This window comes from Schistocerca cancellata, chromosome 8 (genome assembly GCF_023864275.1).
Source record: "Schistocerca cancellata isolate TAMUIC-IGC-003103 chromosome 8, iqSchCanc2.1, whole genome shotgun sequence".
NCBI classification, from domain to species: Eukaryota; Metazoa; Arthropoda; class Insecta; order Orthoptera; family Acrididae; genus Schistocerca; species Schistocerca cancellata.
Window position 1 is genome coordinate 224,387,213 of NC_064633.1, and position 21,033 is coordinate 224,408,245.

Sequence of the window (21,033 nt, forward strand, 5' to 3'; positions counted from 1 at the left end):
CAAAGAAAAAGTAAACAAAAGAGGCGAACTTATCGTTGGGATTATGAATAATGCTGCCCTTATGAAAGAACGCCAAGACGACGACAGAACTGGATACAAGTTACATGGAATGTTTTATTCGAAGTAGTTTACATCAGTAGTCGTCAAACGTTTTTGCTCCGGAGCCAATACTGACATTGTGGGGTCGCTCATATACCGATCATATAATGAGTTGCTAACGTAGATACATTAGTATTATGAACCCCCAATAAGCGATAAGTTGGCCGCCGACCACCAAGTACTGATCGTTAAAAGTCGGAACCATTCGGAACACTTCGTTTTAACTGTGTGTTTTTCAGATTGCTGCCACCCTCAGCGACCCCAAAGCTGTGACACTGTATTTGGCTCATGAAGTGTTGGTGTGTTGTCGGAAAATCAATTGATTAGTAACTAACTATGCTTAAAGGTAAGTGCTTTATGCAAGATGAGACACCATCACAAACGTTTGCCATATGTTTTAAATATCGTTTCCCTCTACTCACTACGTTGTATAACCTTAATTAATGTAATGTTCCTTGCTACATTTGACTATGACTGTCTGTAATTCGTGTTCATGAATCCATGTTACTTCCGTATCAAAATTTATATCATAGAGCCGGTCGCTGTGGCCGAGCGGTTCTAGGCGCTTCAGTCTGGAACCGCGTGACCGCTACGGTCGCAGGTTCGAATCCTGCCTGGGGCATGGATGTGTGTGATGTCCTTAGGTTAGTTAGGTTTAAGTAGTTCTAAGTTCTAGGGGACTGATGACCTCAGATGTTAAGTCCCATAGTTCTCAGAGCCATTTGAACCATTTTTATATCATAGAAATTGACCGTTACGAGTCGCACACGACCGTGAGCTGTCAGTCCTGGAAGACATGCAATGATACATTCCCCCTCTCATACTCTCTGATCGCGCTGTGGCCGTGCTACTTACCCTTTTACCGCTGAGATACACGGCCTAATGTACTTGGCTAATGGGCGAATTCGCCAACGTCAGTTAAAATTAAGCACATCAAAAAATGTTACTACCCCTGTCAGCATGTTTCTTTCTTACTGAGCAAGAAAACTACACACTCTTTAGAAGTTCTCAACGTTAGTTGAAGTTTTTGGATTCGGCTGTTAGTTGCTACATGTGTGTTATTGTCAAATAAGGCTGACAAGGGGAGGCCGCCAATTGTGAAATTCAGATTCGATTCATACTGCGCATAATAAAAGCTCATGGCCAGAGGTGTAATGTGGCAAAGCACCAAGATGCACTTCTCAACCGTTGTCGAGAAAATCGACAGTTAAAAGAAACCGTTGCGCTGCAATACTCTCTACGATTAAAAATCTTACGCAGCGTTGTGGCGCAGCGGTAAAGCGCTCGGGTTTGTAATCCGAAGGTCGCCGGATCGAATCTCGCGCCATACAATTTTTTTTATTATTAGTTTTTTGCAATTCAAATATATATATATATATATATATATATATATATATATATATATATATATATATATATATATATATAAACTATTAATGAATTGCTTATGCATGTTGGTGAAGGCGGATCGCTCTCCAATTGTACCGCCTCCATTTTTCCGTTTGTTTAACAGGCTGTACCAAAGCTCTCACGCCCGCACTGATTTTCGACGATGTTATAAGTTGCGCTAGGGACCGTATCTACCTGCTTTCGAAGTTAGCAGGCAACTACGCTGTTATGCGGCGGCTCGTTTCGGCCCATTCAACATCTGTCTTTCGAGTGTAACGAGCGAGTAACGGAGTTTATATTTCATACCTACCACAGCAAATTTGTGTTCGTGGGGTCTCTATTCTAATTCGAACGTTTGACTTACGCTATACGTATTCGTTTCGGAATATCGTTTCTATGTCTTCCGTTAACTATACATGGTTAACATTATGAAGACAATTAATAACTTTTGTGAAATACAACTTTGTTTGCGGAAAACATAATGATGAATCATGTTCGAAGTCGCCAGTTTTTCCACGACAAACGACTTTCAACAACTTATTATATGCATAATTGTTGCAACTGATTGCCGGGAATTATATATATATATATATATATATATATATATATATATATGTGTGTGTGCGTGTGTGTGTGCGTGTGTGTGTGTGTGTGTGTGTACACATTTGAATGACAAAAAACAAATACTAAAAAAAAAGGTTGCAGGGCGCGAGATTCGATCCGGTGACTTTCGGATTACGAACCTGAGCGCTTACCGCTGCGCCACAACGCTGCGTAAAATTATTAATCGTAGAGAGTATTTCACCGCAACGGTTTCTTTTAACTGTCGATTTTATCGACAACGGTTGAGAAGTGCATCTTGGTGCTTTGCCACATTACATCTCTAGCCATGAGCTTTTATTATGCGCAGTATGAATCGAATCTGAATTTCACAATTGGCGGCCTCCCCTTGTGAGAACCGTGGGCCGCACGCCGGCAGCAGTTTGACGACCGCTAGTCTCTTCTTTCTCTCTCTTCAGTGTTCAACCCTGAGATGGGTTTGTAGCAGTACTCCATTTCCCTCTTCTATCTGCCTTCCTGTTCAGCCCCCCGTATATAGTGCATCCCGCATCATTCATAATCTGCTGCATGTACGACATCATTGGTCGTCCCCGGCGATTCCTTCTGGTATAGTCACAGCGATGTTATTCTGTTTTAAAATGTGTCCTACGAGTTTGTTTCTTCTCCTTTCGATGTGGCTCTACAGAGATCTGGTTTCCTGCGCTCTTCTCGGCACCTATTCATTGGTATCTCTGACTCTCCAGCTGATCATCAACATCCTTCTGCAGCACCAGTTTTGGTATTGTCCAGGTTTCACACCCTTATAGGGTCACACGCCAAACAAATCCTTTCCTAATCCGATTTTTACGCCCAGACTGATGTTCTTGCTGGTGAGTAAGTTCTTTCTTAAATTAAATGGAATTTTGACCTTTTGTATTCTACTCACAATTTATTTCCCACTTATACCATTCATTGTAATCTTACTTCTTAAATACGTTAATGCCTCTATCATTTCTAGCTCCTCTGTTATACAGGGTGTAAATTTTAAGTTGACAAACCAGAATAACTCCAAAAATAACTTCACACGAAAAAATGTGTAGAATCCAAAGTTGATTATTTTCGAGGGGGGCATCTGCTGGTGCTAAAGTTAGCCCGCCACCCCAGCCCCTGGGAAGAGGCGGGAGGCAACTTCAAAAGTTCAAATGGGAACCCCCATTTTTTATTGCAGAATCAGATTCTACATAAAAACTACGTACATTTTCTCTTAAACATTTCTTGTGATCTTGGTAGTTGGCGCAGTAATTCAAGAAAATCCATGTTCTCATTTTTGCTTGGAAAATGGTTACGGATAAATAAAAAATACTTATTTACTTCGTAAATTTTGATTCGCTAAAACTAAAACTCTCCCTCTCTCCCCATAGGGTGGTGTTTGGGAGAGAGGAATTAGAGTTTTAGAAATATTGACCCAAATATTAAATTTTTCCTGCAGATTCGGATTAGTTTTGTTTGTTTCTTGGTCATGAGGCCACACAACTTTTAATTATCAAACAAATTATCAGATTAGCTAACTAACTAACCAAACATCCTACGAAGTAAATAAGTATTTTTTATTTATCCGTAACCATTTTCCACTCAAAAATGAGAACATGGAATTACAGCGCCAACTACCAAGAATAAAAACAAATGCTGAAGACAAAATGTACGTAGTTTTTTATGTAGAATCTGATTCTGCAATAAAAAATTGGGGTTCACATTTGAAATTTTAAAGTTGCCTCCCACCCCACCCCCAGGGGGCTGGGGTGGTGACCTAATTTTAGCACCAGCAGATGTCCTCTCGAAAATAATCAACTGTGGATTCTACACATTTTTTCGTGTGAAGCTTATTTTTGGAGTTATTCTTGTTTGTCAACTTATAATTTACACCCTGTATAGAGGTCCGTATTGTTCTTGGGTTGGGGGGGAGGGGGCTGTACTGCATACCCTAACTTTAGTTTATCGCTTCTTTATTCTGATACCATATTAAGAAAATCCTTTCCTTTATGGTGAGAACATCCTCTAGTCCCTCTTTCGCCTCTGTGACCACAGCAGCATCATCTGCACAATACAGCATGTCTATCATCTGGTCATTAATTCTGATCCCTGACTCAGCAGTTTCACGAACTTGGTCTATAGCTTTCTGGACGCAAGTATTGAATATAAGAGGAAAAAGAGCGCATCCTCGTCTCACGCCTTTTCTATGCTATGACGTCCTAAAATATTTACCACTAGCTGTTGCCTGTGGCTGTGCTCGTGTATCAGTAGTTTTGTTACGATGAGTGACGATGAATAAGTGAACTACTGTACGTGCAATAACATGCACTCCCCGCTCTCCCCCTTCTCAAGCTGTTCCATCCAACCCACGATGCTTCGGCGTGCACAGCATCGCTGCGAGCAGTGCGTACAAAGGGGCCTGGGCAGGACTGTGCATCTATGGTTCAAATGGCTCTAAGCACTATGGGACTTAACATCTGAGGTCATCAGTCCCCTAGACTTAGAACTACTTAAACCTAACTAACCTAAGGACATCACGCACTTCCATGCCCGAGGCAGGATTCGAACCTGCGACCGTAGCTGCAGCGTGGTTCCGGACTGAAGCACCTAGAACCGCTCGGTCACAGCGGCCGGTTTGTGCATCAATGCATCGTGCTATTGAAGTAGTGTGGAATTAAACACATCGAAGATCGTACAAGCATTGTATTCATTACTTTGAATGGTATCACGTAGCACACATACCAACCAATAAAAGCATTTTGACAAATATGACGTAGTTCAAAGGCAAAAGAGTAAACATTTTCTCTGATTGGCATAATATTCTTCAGATTAGTAAGTATTTTTTACTACACACTTTCTCAAATAGTCTATGTTCTTCCTAAGGGTTCGAGCTGTCTCTTTATCAAATTTCACTGAAATCGGTTCTTTGGTTATTAGTGATAAATTTAAACTTCGTGCATGGTGTGGCAGTTTTGTTGCCGCAGCTCAGTGTTTATGATGTCGTATATACTGAAGTAAGTGTCAAACAATTATATAATTTTGCACATGTGTTCAGTGGTATATTTGAACACTCTCTGCATAATATGGCGCGAATACAGTTACCAGTAAAGAAGTAATAAATTAAAGTGTGAGGCAGTTTCAGTGCATGAAGAGGGAAAGTCCAGTTATCGATAATCTTTTTTTCTTTCCTCATTTTGTGGAAGATCTAGGCGAGAAAAAGTTTCGTAAAGGAATGACGTTATGTGTAAAGTCTCTTGCCAGGCACTAAGCGCTCTCGTTCTCAAATAGTGGATGAATAAAACGTAGATATTCGCCTACATTTCTTTTTCACTCCCACCCCTCACTCCTTTGATGGGTAGGTGGATCTCACTGCCAAAGCTGTCCGCCCTCGGTAGTGCCGCCACGGTAGCTCAGCGTGTTCGGTCAGAGAGCTGGTTGGCCTTTGCAATAAAAAACTGAATGGAAGGATAAAAAAACGAACTGGAACGGATGTCATGTGACGTCCGAAACGACCAAACACAACGATCAACAGCGAACAAAAGCTGAATGGTCAGCGTGACGGATTGTCAGTCCTTTGGGCCAGGGTTCAATTCCCGGCTGGGTCGGGGAACTTTCTCCGCCTAGGGAGTGGGTGTTGTGCTGTCCTCATCATCATCCTATCATCCTCATCGACTGCAGTTCGCCGAAGTGACGTCAAATTGAAAGACCGGAATCCGGCGAACGGCCTGCCCGGTGGAAGGCCCTAGCCATACGATTATCTTACAATAAAAAAACTCCCAAAGCGATTCTTCTCAGACAGTAAGTGATATGTGTACCAAGTTTGGCTGAAATCGGTCCAGTGATTTCGGAGGAGATGTGCAATATATATACATTTTAATAATGTGTATGGATGTCTTTTTCTTCGTGATCCGATTTTGATTAAGTAAAGCCTGTACGGTACCCAAAGCTATACTCAAAGTACCTGTGAAAACACCATGAAAATTAGTCTAGTAGTTTTAGAGGTTAGCGTGTTAAAATAGTTAAAATAGACAGTTAGACAGACAAGAAAGTTTTAGTAAAACTTTAAATTAGGATATCTTTTTTTATGCGATCTTATTCAGTGCCCCAAACTATTCTCAAGTTACCTGCGAAAACAACATGAAAATTCGTCTAGTAATTTTGGCTATTAGCGTGTTCAAATCCGAACAGACAGTCACGATGGGTTTGCAGGTTTATTTTTGGTATGGATTCTTCCAATACTGAAAGATCTGAGTACCTAATGGAGCTGAGGTGAGTGAAACTCTTTGGCCCTTGGGCAAAGTGAATACGTTTGTAACATATGAATGCAGAGTCTTGCGGCGGTAACATTGAATTAAATGTTCTCGGGTTTCCAACCGCGTCAACTGCTTAAAACTACACGAGCTTTCGGCCAATCACTCCTTGGCCATTGTCAAGTGTTATGACTGCCTGTGAGCTGTTGGTGCGCCCTTATATAAGCTAGATTCCGGCTGTGACGTCACTGGTGCCCGTGATATTGCCATAGTTACTGCGCCATTGAAACCGAAGTGTTTCTTTCGATACGTTGACGACACGTTCGTCATTTGGCCACACGGACGCAAGAAATTAGACGAGTTTTTGGAACACCTCAATGGCATGAACAGTAATATCGAGTTCACCATGGAGGTAGAAAAAGATAATGCATTGCACTTCCTCGACGTCCTTGTCCACCGTAAACGAAATGGGTGCCTTGGTCACAGCGTCTACAGAAAACCCACCCACACAGACCTGCATCTGCATGCCACCAGCCATCATCGTCCAGCACAGAAGCGCACAGTATTACAAACATTGGTACATCGTGCAAGAGTAATATCAGACGACGACAACCTGCCCCACGAACTGAGTCACCTACGCAAGGTTTTCAGGAATAACGGCTACAGCGCCCATCAAGTGAAAGAAGTGGTTTCTGGGAAATATCAGAATAAGACCACTGACGAACAGCAGGAAAAGAAACTTACTTTGCTACCATTCTGTGGCTCTGTGTCGGGCAAGATAAGCCGCCTGTTGAAAAGACACAAGATCAAATCCATCTTCAGGCCTCCAACGAAAATCCGTCAACTACTGAGACCAATTAAAGACGCAGTAGGTCTCAGAACACCTGGAGTCTACGAGATACCTTGTGAGTGCGGCCATAAGTACGTCGGACAAACAGTGCGCACTGTGGAACAACGCAGGAAAGAACATGAGAGGTATTATTGCCTACGCTATCCAGAGAAATCTGCGTTAGCTGAACATGCGCTAGAAAACGGTCACCACATAAAATTTGACGATACCTCTGTCGTGGCTCGTACTGACGGCTTCTGGGACAGTTTAATAAAGGAAGCTATTGAAATAAAAATTACCACGAACACCTTGAAGAGAGACGGTGGCTTGCAGCTCAGCGCTGTGTGGGATCCAGCGATCGCTCGGTTGAAGAGGGCACATCGAACGCCGACACAAAACATGCCCATTTATGGCAATGTCACGGGCACCAGTGACGTCACAGCCGGCAGCTAGCGTATATAAGGGCGCACCAACAGCCCACTGGCAGTCATAACACTTGACAATGACCAAGGAGTGCTTGGCCGAAAGCTCGTGTAGTTTTAAGCAACTGACGAGGTTGGAAACCCGAGAAAATTTTATACAACGTTTGTAACAGTTTGATCTCTCCTTTTATGTGGTGGGCGCCCTCTCACCGATGTCTTCGGAGACGGCGGTTTCCGTGTCCTCCTCGGCAGCCTTGGCAGAGGCCGTGTGCTGCGCCGCCGCCTCCACGAAGCTCTCGGCGTGAACCTCGACGTTCTGCACTCCCAGCGCTCGCAGGTACGCCTCGTACTCCTCCTTCCTGAAACAGCGTCACCTCCTTAGTTTGGGTGCACAGCCGTCAGTTACGCTGTGGCAGTAGTACTCTTTCTAATCGAAGTCCAGACATTTTGTTCCCAAATCATTCAGCTTAAGAATCGCCTCCCGAAGTTACAGTACGAGAGCCCACGACGAAAACTGTGTCTCATTGTATTACGGCTAAAACTGTACAAAACCGTTAGACAGTACAACAGAAGAACAACTAAAGTTTTGAATTTCACTTTTATTTACTCGGCGACTTGTTTCAGGTCGATACCCATTTTCAAATCATCCCGACAGTCAAAATGATATCTCCCAAAATATAAGAGCCGTGTCAATGTAACAAACACATATGTAAAACAAAGTGCAAATGAACAGTACAGAGCATACTGACTTCACCTACAGAGTTATCTGCATGCTCTACACTCTGTATGCTCTGGACTGTTCATTTATCTGCACTTTGTTATACGTATATGTTTGTTATCTTACATGGTTCTTATATTTTGGGGAATACCATTTTGATTATCTGGGTGATTTTAAAATGGGTCCCGACCCGAAACCAGTCACCAAGTAAATAAAAGTAAATTCGCAACTTCGTCTGTTTTTCCATTATATTGATTATCTCAAGTTTCTGCCCTGCACTCGTAAAATCATCAGAGCAGTTGATCCTGAACCCGATTAGGTGGGCAATAACGATCAAAAACATCACATCTCTGCGGAGGTCCATTTCTCTTACGTCATAAAAAAATCACAATACGTCTGATATTAAAAATGTACTCAGATTCTGTCATTTTATTACGGAAATGTTTGTTTTCAGCCATTTTCGAAGTCGCCTATACTTCCAAAAACGAAAATAACGTACCAGCGCTTGTTAGCCTCCTATGTTGAGAGGTGCGCTTGTTAGCCTCCACTGTTGAGAGCTGCTATTTACTTGTGAAGTTCTTGTCCCTCGAATCATTCCTCACGATCACAACAAGTTAGACCCTCGGATTTTACAGACGAATTGGAAAATATAAAATTTAAAGAAGGTCTCGTCAAATCTTTATTTAATAATGGGTCACAACAGGCCATGGAACAGATTATCGCGAACAACACCATCCATATTAATCACGACATGTGCTACGAATACTGGGTTGAATATGTTAATCAAACAATTGATGAAGATCTTGTCAGTAACACGAGGAAGCAAATACTAAAATTGTTATTTGTCAAATTACTTAAACGAGATCGAATATCTACTCAATATTCACATCTGATATTTTAATTATAAAAATTGGGAATATGGAATTCGTAAAAAGTTTCTTAAAGATTTGGATTGATGCTGGCATTTGTAATTCCCTCAGTTACTTTGATGTTTCGCGTCTGTGTGAAACAATCGGACTGCTCTAGCAAAATCTTTACCTGCTTTTCATGCTATGGCTGGCTGCGATTGCAGTCCTGCATTCTCTCGCAAGAGGGAAAAAGCTTTACATATTTGGCAGATATACTTCTGACAATGGAAAAGTACTAAACGTCTTAGAAGAATTCACGTGTAGATTAAACGACGAAACAATTATTGATGTCAATTCGGTTTGATTAAACATTTTTAGGCAAGCTTATACAATGAAAAGTAAACATTCTTCTACAGCTCTAAATCTGGATTTACCTATCGCCGTGTAAAACAGAATTGGAATAGCGTTTATAGAAAGTAACGTATATATCGCAAATGTGGAGCAACGTTCACACGAAAAATCTTACAGAAGCAAACCCCACAGCTTTCAAATTCTCGTTATTATCAGGTAACCAGTTACGAGAAATAAGCGATGTTATGTTAGAGGGAGAATCAACATCTACAAAAGGTATAGCTGATATGAATTTCACTATAAGATTTTTATAAAGAAATGAGTGATTTTGACGAACTATATATGTTTTCCAGAAGAAGACATAGAAGAAACTAGTAATGACCTAGAGACCGATTTTGGTGGTGCTTATAATGTTGATGATTCCGAGAGTGATTAAAAAGGTACATATTTTTTGGCTTTGAATAAACTGTATATTCCGAACTTTATCCCACTTTCTTTCTATGCAATTTGTTTAAAAATTTCTTTATTATTCATATCAGAATTTGGGTTGCAGCTTATTCACTGGCTTGCAACATTATCTTTCATACATCTTAATCTGGTAATGATTTTTGATTATCGAAAAGTTATCTGATGAGTATGGTGCCGCACTAAATTTGTATCATACCAATTTTTTCTGCATCTGGACAACTTATCACATCCACCAGTTTTCTAACGTAATTATTTGTTACCGATCGGTAATTCTTTTAATGTCTTCGCCTCAAAATGGAAGGTGCTCACATTTCCTTCTGAAAAATTATATTTGCGCATTAATCGACGAAAATTAACTAGTGGAACAGATTTTCAGACGGTTTGCTAAGATTTTATTTTTGTTTTCATTTTTTATTTTTTCGAGTGATTTCCCACGTTTGTGCTACGTTACAGGCGTCTGAGAAACGTGTTTTTGATGTCTTAAAGCTATTATTCAACTATATTCCAAAAATCAAACGTATTAGTATGATGTCGTTTGGTAAAATTTGATGACATTTTTTAAAATGCCATCATGTCAAATGTGACGCGAAAAAATTCTGAAATTATTATTTTTTGGTTTAAGGTAATCGAATCTATCGATGTGATATGGTTTTGGCCGTACTACTATAAGTCATTGGTCGTGGGCTCTCGTACTATTAATCGTTAATCCAACATCCAGCTCTGACATGTACGCGTTGTATTTTGACGCCTGCTGCAACTAGCATTGGCTCGAGGGGCATCAGAGTTCTACAGCCATCGAATTTATTTCCCAGCATAGGAAGCAGATAGAAACATGCGATTTGTCACGCGGGCATTCTTTGTACGTGCGAGCAACAGATGGCTCCACTGTACGGCAGGGCACTAGCGGCTGCGGCGAGAGTGAGGAGCGATTTTGAGGCTAGAAATGGTGACGTATTCAGCACAAGAACAGCGCAGCACCGTACGTTTCCTCCACTTACGATCCATTGAACTCCATCGGCAGTTAAGTGAGAGTTGTGATGGGTGTACATCCGTGGGTGCGGCAGTTAAAAGAAAGCCGAAGGTCGTGTGGCAACGAACCGAAACGATTTCGGCCTCGCACCATCCGGTAAGACAACATGGTCACGTCAGGGAAGACTTGTTTTGGAGGAGCACCGATTAAGTGTGAAAGATAAAAGGTCGATAGTTGGCATTACCGTGGTACCTGTGTACACAATCCTGCATGAAAATATGGAAGAGGTCCTCGTGTCGGTTTTCACGATGCTTGAATTAAGCCGGCCGATGTGGCCGAGAGGTTCTAGGCACTTCAGTCCGGAACCGCGCTGCTGCTACGGTCGCAGGTTCGAATCCTGCCTCGGGCATGGATGTGTGTGATGTCCTTCGGTTGGACAGGTTGAAGTAGTTCTAAGTCTAGGGGACTGATGAACTCAGATGTTAAGTTTCTCTCCTCGTTCATGTAGAAAACATGCTCTTGTCAAATTGGATAAACGTTCTTATTCTCTGATCATTTGACAGCGCTGCCTATAATGACATACCATGAAACAACCAGTGCTTCCAAGTTTTACTGTTCCCTCTAAATCCTGCAACATCGTGCACGCTTTTATTTTCTGTATCCGACTACCGTCTCCCGTTCGCATCCTGTACCCGTATTTCCCCAGAAGCCTTCGCCTCTTCTGCATCTTCCATAATCATGAGTCGCAACATCCCGAAGTCCAGCCTCCCAAGCCTTGAGAACCCTTACCTGCTGGTGTGCCTGTGACAGGACTTCCTACATTACCTTCAAATCCAGACTCTCTCTGTCTTCCCGTGTATAATTTGAATCCATAACGTTCCTACCTATGCTTTCAGATATGGAGACTCGGATCCACGCTCACCTTGCTCGAAAGATCCCACTCATCTCCTAAAACCCACATCACATCATTTCTTTTACACACAGATATTTCACATCCTTTTTCAGATTATGTCCTCCCAATACTTACCACAGCGGGGTGCGATAAGTATCCGCCATCACATCATGCTCATAATAAGGAGAATATACATGACATCACTATAATATTGGCATAAACATATTCTAGTACTTTTCTTCCTAAATGTTTTGTATGGAAACTACCTGTTTCCAGCCAATATTTTCTGCGGCTCAGTCTCGTTAGAAGGAAAAGAAAGAAAAGAGAAAGCACTCTTTCTAATTTGTAAGGAAATATACCGGATATACGTTGTAGTCTACTTCTGCAACCTGTCTCGGTCCTTTCCGCCTCGCCCTTGTCTGTGTCCATTTTCTCCTTCCCCGCCCTCTCTCTATTTGCTACTGCCCCTTCTCTCTTCCACTCTTTCTATCGATCACTTCCTTCCCCCTTTTTACATCCATCTTCGCCTCCTTCCTCACTCTCCACCTCCTCCTCGGACCTCTTTCTGTCCATCTACTGCATTCTGTGTCCATTTCCTCCCACTCTTCGATCCGTCTCCTTTTCCCTCCCCTCTCTGTCCTTGTGCCTTGTTATTGTTGCTGCAAATTCAGTTTCTGTAGTAGTATTCTAATCATAAGTGATAAACCATAAATACAACTTCCATGTTTGCCAACAACATATAGATATTATATATTATATATATATTTATTTATTGTATATATTAAAATATATAGCTTGAATATGTCCAAATGCTTATTACAGTAACATGTAAAAATTTGAAATAAATCTGCCGAGTACTTTCTGAGGTTTTTTGGTATCAAAAAATGGTTCAAATGGCTCTGAGCACTATGGGACTTAACAGCTCTGGTCATCAGTCCCCGAGAACTTAGAACTACTTAAACCTAATTAACCTAAGGACATCACACACATTGATTCCCGAGGCAGGATTCGAACCTCCGAACCCTTGATAAGCCCTGCAGTTTCCGAAATGCTCGTGCCATGCCTCCGTGCCATCACAATCTGTCATAGGTCAAACTCAGATAAACCGCGCCTTTCCATTCTACACATGGACAGCGCGCTCACTAATACTACGGGCACCGTGCTTGAATCTGACTAGACGTCATTCCCCGCCAGGTGACGCTTCTATAGCCTGGATGTGTTTATATCGAAGCAGCTCGATGCTCATAATGTGCTGGCTGATCAGTGTATATTTAAAATATGTAGCCTGTGCATGTCCAAATGTTCATTAGAGTATTGTGTAAAAATCTGAAGTAAATCGGTAGAGAATTTGTCGAGATTATTGGTAATAAGGATTTAACTTTATACATATTTATTTGCACTGAAGCGCCAAAGAATCTGGTATAGTCATGCGTGTTCAAACACAGAGATATGTAAACAGGCAGAATACGGCGATGCGGTCGGCAACGCCTATAGGACACCACGTGTCTGGCGCAATTGTTAGATCGTTTACTGCTGCTACAATGGTAGGTCATCAAAACTTGATGAGTTTGAACGTGGTGTTATAGTCGGCGCACGAGCGATGGGACACAGCTTCTCAGACGTAGTGATGAAGTGGGAATTTTCCCGTACGACCATTTCACGAGCGTACCGTGAATATCAGGAATCCCGTAAAACATCAAATCTCTGACATCGCTGCATCCGGAAAAAGATCCTGCAAGAACGGGACCAACGACAACCGAAGAGAATTATTCAACGTGATAGAAGTGCAATCCTTCCACAAATTGCTGCAGATTTCAATGCTTGGCCATTAACAAGTGTCTGCGTGCGAACCATTCAATGAAACATCATCGATATGGGCTTTCAGAGCCGAAGGCCGACTCATGTACAATTGATGACTGCACGACACAAAACTTCACGCCTCCCCTGGGCCCTTCGACACCGACATTAGACTGTTGACGACAGTAACGTGTTGCCTGGTCGGAGAGTCTCGTTTCAAGTTGTATTGAGCGGATGAACGTATACGAGTATGGAGACAACCTCACGAATCCGTGGACCCTGCATGTCAGCAGCGGGTGCAGTTGGAATGATATGGGACCCCTGATAGGTCTAGATACGACTCTGACAGGTGACACGTACGTAACCATCCTGTCTGATACCCTGGTCCATTCATGTCCATTGTGCATTGAGAGGACTTGGGCTATTCCAGCAGGGCGATGCGACATCCCAAACGTCTGGAATTACTACAGAGTGGCTGCAGGAACACTCTTCTGAGTTTATAAACTTCCGCTGGCCACCAAACATATTGAGCGTATCTGGGATACCTTGCAACGTGCTGTTCATAAGAGATCTCCACCCCCCGTACTCTTACTGATTTACGGACAGCCCTGCAGGATTCATGGTCTCAGTTCCCACCAGCACTACTTCAGACATTAGTCGAGTCCAAACCACGCCGCCTTGCGGCACGTTTGCGTGCTCGGGGCCCTATACGATATTAGGCAGTTGTAACAGTTTCTTTGGCTCTTCGGTGTATACAGGGTGGTCCATTGATAGTGACCGGGCCAAATACACTCCTGGAAATGGAAAAAAGAACACATTGACACCGGTGTGTCAGACCCACCATACTTGCTCCGGACACTGCGAGAGGGCTGTACAAGCAATGATCACACGCACGGCACAGCGGACACACCAGGAACCGCGGTGTTGGCCGTCGAATGGAGCTAGCTGCGCAGCATTTGTGCACCGCCGCCGTCAGTGTCAGCCAGTTTGCCGTGGCATACGGAGCTCCATCGCAGTCTTTAACACTGGTAGCATGCCGCGACAGCGTGGACGTGAACCGTATGTGCAGTTGACGGACTTTGAGCGAGGGCGTATAGTGGGCATGCGGGAGGCCGGGTGGACGTACCGCCGAATTGCTCAACACGTGGGGCGTGAGGTCTCCACAGTACATCGATGTTGTCGCCAGTGGTCGGCGGAAGGTGCACGTGCCCGTCGACCTGGGACCGGACCGCAGCGACGCACGGATGCACGCCAAGACCGTAGGATCCTACGCAGTGCCGTAGGGGACCGCACCGCCACTTCCCAGCAAATTAGGGACACTGTTGCTCCTGGGGTATCGGCGAGGACCATTCGCAACCGTCTCCATGAAGCCGGGCTACGGTCACGCACACCGTTAGGCCGTCTTCCGCTCACGCCCCAACATCGTGCAGCCCGCCTCATGTGGTGTCGCGACAGGCGTGAATGGAGGGGCGAATGGAGACGTGTCGTCTTCAGCGATGAGAGTCACTTCTGCCTTGGTGCCAATGATGGTCGTATGCGTGTTTGGCGCCGTGCAGGTGAGCGCCACAATCAGGACTGCATACGACCGAGGCACACAGGGCCAACACCCGGCATCATGGTGTGGGGAGCGATCTCCTACACTGGCCGTACACCACTGGTGATCGTCGAGGGGACACTGAATAGTGCACGGTACATCCAAACCGTCATCGAACCCATCGTTCTACCATTCCTAGACCGGCAAGGGAACTTGCTGTTCCAACAGGACAATGCACGTCCGCATGTATCCCGTGCCACCCAACGTGCTCTAGAAGGTGTAAGTCAACTACCCTGGCCAGCAAGATCTCCGGATCTGTCCCCCATTGAGCATGTTTGGGACTGGATGAAGCGTCGTCTCACGCGGTCTGCACGTCCAGCACGAACGCTGGTCCAACTGAGGCGCCAGGTGGAAATGGCATGGCAAGCCGTTCCACAGGACTACATCCAGCATCTCTACGATCGTCTCCATGGGAAAATAGCAGCCTGCATTGCTGCGAAAGGTGGATATACACTGTACTAGTGCCGACATTGTGCATGCTCTGTTGCCTGTGTCTATGTGCCTGTGGTTCTGTCTGTGTGATCATGTGATGTATCTGACCCCAGGAATGTGTCAATAAAGTTTCCCCTTCCTGGGACAATGAATTCACGGTGTTCTTATTTCAATTTCCAGGAGTGTATCTCACGAAATAAGCATCAAACGAAAACACTATAAAGAACGAAACTCGTCTAGCTTGAAGGGGAAAACCAGATGGCGCTATGGTTGGCCCGCTACATGGCGCTGCCATAGGTCAAACGGATATCAACAGCGTTTTTTAAAAAATAGGAACCCCCATTTTTTATTACATATTCGTTTAGTACGTAAAGAAATATTTATGTTTTAGTTAGGCCACTTTTTTTGCTTTGTGGTAGATGGCGCTGTAATAGTCACAAACGTATAAGTACCTGGTATCACGTAACATTCCGCCAGTGCGGACAGTGTTTGCTTCGTGATACAATACCCGTGTTAAAATGGACCGTTTACCAATTGCGGAAAAGGTCGATATCGTGTTGATGTATGGCTATTGTGATCAAAATGCCCAACGGGCGTGTGCTATGTATGCTGCTCGGTATCCTGGACGACATCATCCAAGTGTCCGGACCGTTTGCCGGACAGTTACGTTATTTAACGAAACAGGAAATGTTCAGCCACATGTGAAACGTCAATCACGACCTGCAACAAATGATGTTGCCCAAGTGGGTATTTTAGCTGCTGTCGCTGCTAATCCGCACATCAGCAGCGGACAAATTGTGCGAGAATCGGGAATCTCAAAAAACGTCGATGTTGAGATTGCACCCGTACCATATTTCTATGCACCAGGAATTGCATGGCGACGACTTTAAATGTCGTGTACAGTTCTGCCACTGGGCACAAGAGAAATTACGGAACGATGACTTTTTTTGCACGCGTTCTATTTAGCGACGAAGCGTCATTCACAAACAGTGGTAACATAAACCGGCATAATATGCACTATTGGGCAACGGAGAACGCACGACGGCTGCGACAAGTGGAACATCAGCGACCTTGGCGGGTTAATGTATGGTGTGGCACTATGGGAGGTCTTGTGTTGGCAGAAGAGCCGACACCGTGTTGCTAGTGGAGGCCGAAATGCACGCATTTTAGCTCACGCAGACTGGCGTGAGGAGGGAAGAACTATACTGACTTGAGGTCTGGAACATGACAAGGAATTAGAATTCAGAAAGCGGACGTAATTAGTTTGATACTTAACTTTAATCCATTAATAATGAACGTCGTTCTTGACGGTACATGATTCACAATATTATCTGTTCAGAATACATTCATAGTAACCGAATATGGCGCCTTGCTAGGTCGTAGCAAATGACGTAGCTGAAGGCTATGCTAAACTGTCGTCTCTGCAAATAAGAGCGTATGTAGACAGTGAACCATCGCTAGCAAAGTCGTCTGTACAACTGGGGAGAGTGCTAGGGAGTCTCCCTAGACTAGACCTGCCGTGTGGCGGCGCTCGGTCTGCAATCACTGATAGTGGCGACACGCAGGGTCCGACGTATACTAACGGACCGCAGCCGATTTGAAGGCTACCACCTAGCAAGTGTGGTGTCTGGCGGTGACACCACAGGAGGAAAGATAATTGGCCCCCATTTTATCGATCTCAATCTAAATGGTGCAATGTATGCTGATTTCCTACGTAATGTTCTACCGATGTTACTACAAAATGTTTCACTGTATGACAGAATGGCGATGTACTTCCAACATGATGGAGGTTCGGCACATATCTCGCGTGCGGTTGAAGCTTTATTGAAAAGCATATTTCATGACAGGTGGATTGGTCGTCGAAGCACGCTCACCGGATCTGTCGTCTCCGGATTTATTTCTGTGGGGAAACTTGAAGGATATTTGCTATCGTGATCCACAGACAACGCCTCACAACATGCGTCAGCGCACTGTCAATGCATATGCGAACATTACGGAATGCGAACTATTCGCCGTTGAGAGGAATGTCGTTACAAGTATTGCCAAATGCATTGAGGTTGACGGACATCATTTTGAGCATTTATTGCATTAATGTGGTATTTACAGGTAATCACGCTGTAACACAAAAGAAATGGCTCTGAGCACTATGGGACTTAACATCTATGGTCATCAGTCCCCTAGAAATTAGAACTACTTAAACCTATCTAACCTAAGGACATCACACAACACCCAGTCATCACGAGGTAGAGAAAATCCCTGACCCCGCCGTCACGCTGTAACAGCATGCGTTCCCAGAAATGATAAGTTCACAAAGGTACTTGTATCACATTGGAACAACCGAAATAAAATGCACAAACGTACCTACGTTCTGTATTTTAATTTAAAAAACCTACCTGTTACCAAAAGTTCGTCTAAAATTGTGAGCCATATGTTAGTGACTATTACAGCGCCATCTGTCACAAAGCGAAAAAAGTGGTCCAACTAAAACATTCATATTTCTTTACGTACTACACAAATATGTAATAAAAATGGGGGTTCCTATTTTTAAAAAAACCCAGGTTGATAACCGTTTGACCTATGGCAGCGCCATCTAGCGGGCCAACCATAGCCATCTGGTTTCCCCTTTCAAGCTAGACGAGTTTCGTTCTTTGTAGTTTTTTCGTTTGACGCTTTATTTCGTGAGGTATTTGGCCCGGTCACGATCAATGGACCACCCTGTATACAGGGTGTTACAAAAACGTACGGCCAAACTTTCAGGAAACATTTCTCACACACAAATAAAGAAAATATGTTATGTGGACATGTGTACGGAAACGTTTAATTTCCATGTTAGAGCTCATTTTAGTTTGTTCTTCCACCTACGCTCTCCTGACCTCAACCCTCTTGACTTTCATTTATGGGGGCATTTGAAAGCTCTTGTCTACGCAACTCCGGTACCAAATGTTTGACTCTTCGTGCTCGTATTGTGGACGGCTGTGATACAATACGCCATTCTCCAGGGCTGCATCAGCGCATCAGGGATTCCATGCGACGGAGGGTGGATGCATGTATCCTCGCTAACGGAGGACATTTTGAACATTTCCTATAACAAAGTGTTTGAAGTCACGCTGTTACGTTCTGTTGCTGTGTGTTTCCATTCCATGATTAATGTGATATGAGGAGAAGCAATAAAATGAGCTCTAACATGGAAAGTAAGCGTTTCCGGACACATGTCCACGTAACATATTTTCTTTCTATGTGTGTGAGGAATGTTTCCTGAAAGTTGCCGGCCGCGGTGGTCTAGCGGTTCTAGGCGCTCAGTCCGGAGCCGCGGGACTGCTACGGTCGCAGGTTCGAATCCTGCCTCGGGCATGGATGTGTGTGATGTCCTTAGGTTAGTTAGGTTTAAGTGGTTCTAAGCTCTAGGGGACTGATGACCATAGCTGTTAAGTCCCATAGTGCTCAGGGCCATTTGAACCATTTTTTTTCCTGAAAGTTTGGCCGTACCTTTTTGTAACACCCTGTATAATGCATATTTAAAAATAGTATACAAAAACACGCGCGGACTCAAAAGTAATGTTGTGTCAAAATTTCGAAGCAGTCAGTGAAGAACTTACGGAGATTTACGGTACTGAACAAATCAACGTTTACATATTTTTTTATACAGATTGTAATTGTTTCAGTGCAATGGCTGAAGTGCGGCCAGCGCGCCCTCCGTGGAGTGGTGCTATAGCGGCAAACCTGTCTCCGGCGCCGAAGGCGAGCAGCTTGTGGACGCTGTCGTCGTCTGAGAGGAGGGCGGCCAGGTAGGCGGTGGTGCGCGCCGAGTTGATGTGCGTCTGCGCCACGCAGCCGCGCAGCTCCAGTTTCCGCAGCGTGCGCGCCATCGCGGACGGGCCCAGGCAGAACGTGCGGTCCTGCGCACACAACAGCAATAGTAGCAACACCTGCGGCCTTCCCAAAAGCGGAGGGCGCACTCTACCGCCGGGGTAGCATGCACTACTGGCCATTAAAATTGCTACACCAAGAAGAAATGCATATGATAAACGGGTATTCATTAGACAAATATATTATACTAGAACTGACATGTGATTACATTTTCACGCAGTTTGGGTGCATAGATCCTCAGAAATCAGTACCCACAACAACGACCTCTGGCCGTAATAACGGCCTTGATACGCCTGGGCATTGAGTCAAACACTGCTTCGACGGCGTGTACAGGTACAGCTACCCATGCAGCCCATGCAGCTTCAAAACGATACCACAGTTCATCAAGAGTAGTGACTGACCAGTAGTGACGAGCCAGTTGCTCGGCCACCATTGACCAGGCGTTTTCAATTGGTGAGAGATCTGGAGAATGTGCTGGCCAGGGCAGCACTCGAAAACTTTCTGTATCCAGAAAGGCCCATATAGGACCTGCAACATGCGGTCGTGCATTTCGCAGGGGTCGAATTAAGGGTAGATCCACGGGTCGTAACACATCTTAAATGTAACGTCCACTGTTCAAAGTGCATGCGAATAAGAGGTGACCGAGAGGTGTAACCAATGGCACCCCATACCATCACGCCGGGTGATACGCCAGTATGGCCAGTATGGCGATGACGAATACACGCTTCCAATGTTCGTTCACCGCGATGTCGCCAAACACGGATGGGACCATCATGATGCTGTAAACAGAACCTAGAGTCATCCGAAAAAATGACGTTTTACCATTCGCGCACCCAGGATCGTCGTTGAGTACACCATCGCAGGCGCTCCTGTCTGTGATGCAGCGTCAAGGGTAACCGCAGCCATGCTCTCCGAGCTGATAGTCCATGCTGCTGCAAACGTCGTCGAACTGTTCGTGCAGATGGTTGTTGTCTTGCAAACGTCCCCATCTGTTGACTCAGGGATCGAGACGAGGCTGCACGATCGGTTATAGCCATATCGACTGCTAGGGATACGAGGCCGTTGGGATCCAGCACGGCGTTCCGTATTACCCTCCTGAACCCACCGATTCCATATTCTGCTAAGAGTCATTGGATCGCGACCAACGCGAGCAGCAATGTCACGATACGATAAACCGCAGTCGCGACAGGCTTCAATCCGACCTTTATCAAAGTCGGAAACGTGATGGTACGCATTTCTCCTCCTTACACGAGGCATCACAACAACGTTTCACCAGGCAACGCCGGTCAACTGCTGTTTGTGTATGAGAAATCGGTTGGAAACTTTCCTCATGTCAGCACGTTGTAGGTGTCGCCACCAGCGCCAACCTTATATGAATGCTCTGGAAAGCTACTCATTTGCATATCACAGCGTCTTCTTCCTGTCGGTTAAATTTCGTGTCTGTAGCATGTTATCTTCCTGGTGTAGCAATTTTAATGGCCAGTAGTGTATTAGGACCACCTGTACACATCAGTATCCGTCGCAATATGGTTAGTCG

The 21,033-nt window shown here is 44.4% G+C and overlaps 1 protein-coding gene across 1 annotated transcript in view; it reads right to left on the bottom strand.

Moving 5' to 3' along the window:
• The window catches only part of LOC126095474 (putative methyltransferase NSUN7), a 165,775-nt gene that overhangs the window by 68,014 nt on the left and 76,728 nt on the right, over positions 1 to 21,033 (bottom strand). The window contains exons 5-6 of the mRNA XM_049910263.1: positions 19,350 to 19,525; positions 7,770 to 7,918 (exon numbers count right to left, since the gene is read on the bottom strand). Of these exons, the coding sequence (XP_049766220.1) occupies positions 7,770 to 7,918; positions 19,350 to 19,525 (325 nt within the window). The remainder of the gene's footprint in view (positions 1 to 7,769; positions 7,919 to 19,349; positions 19,526 to 21,033) is intronic.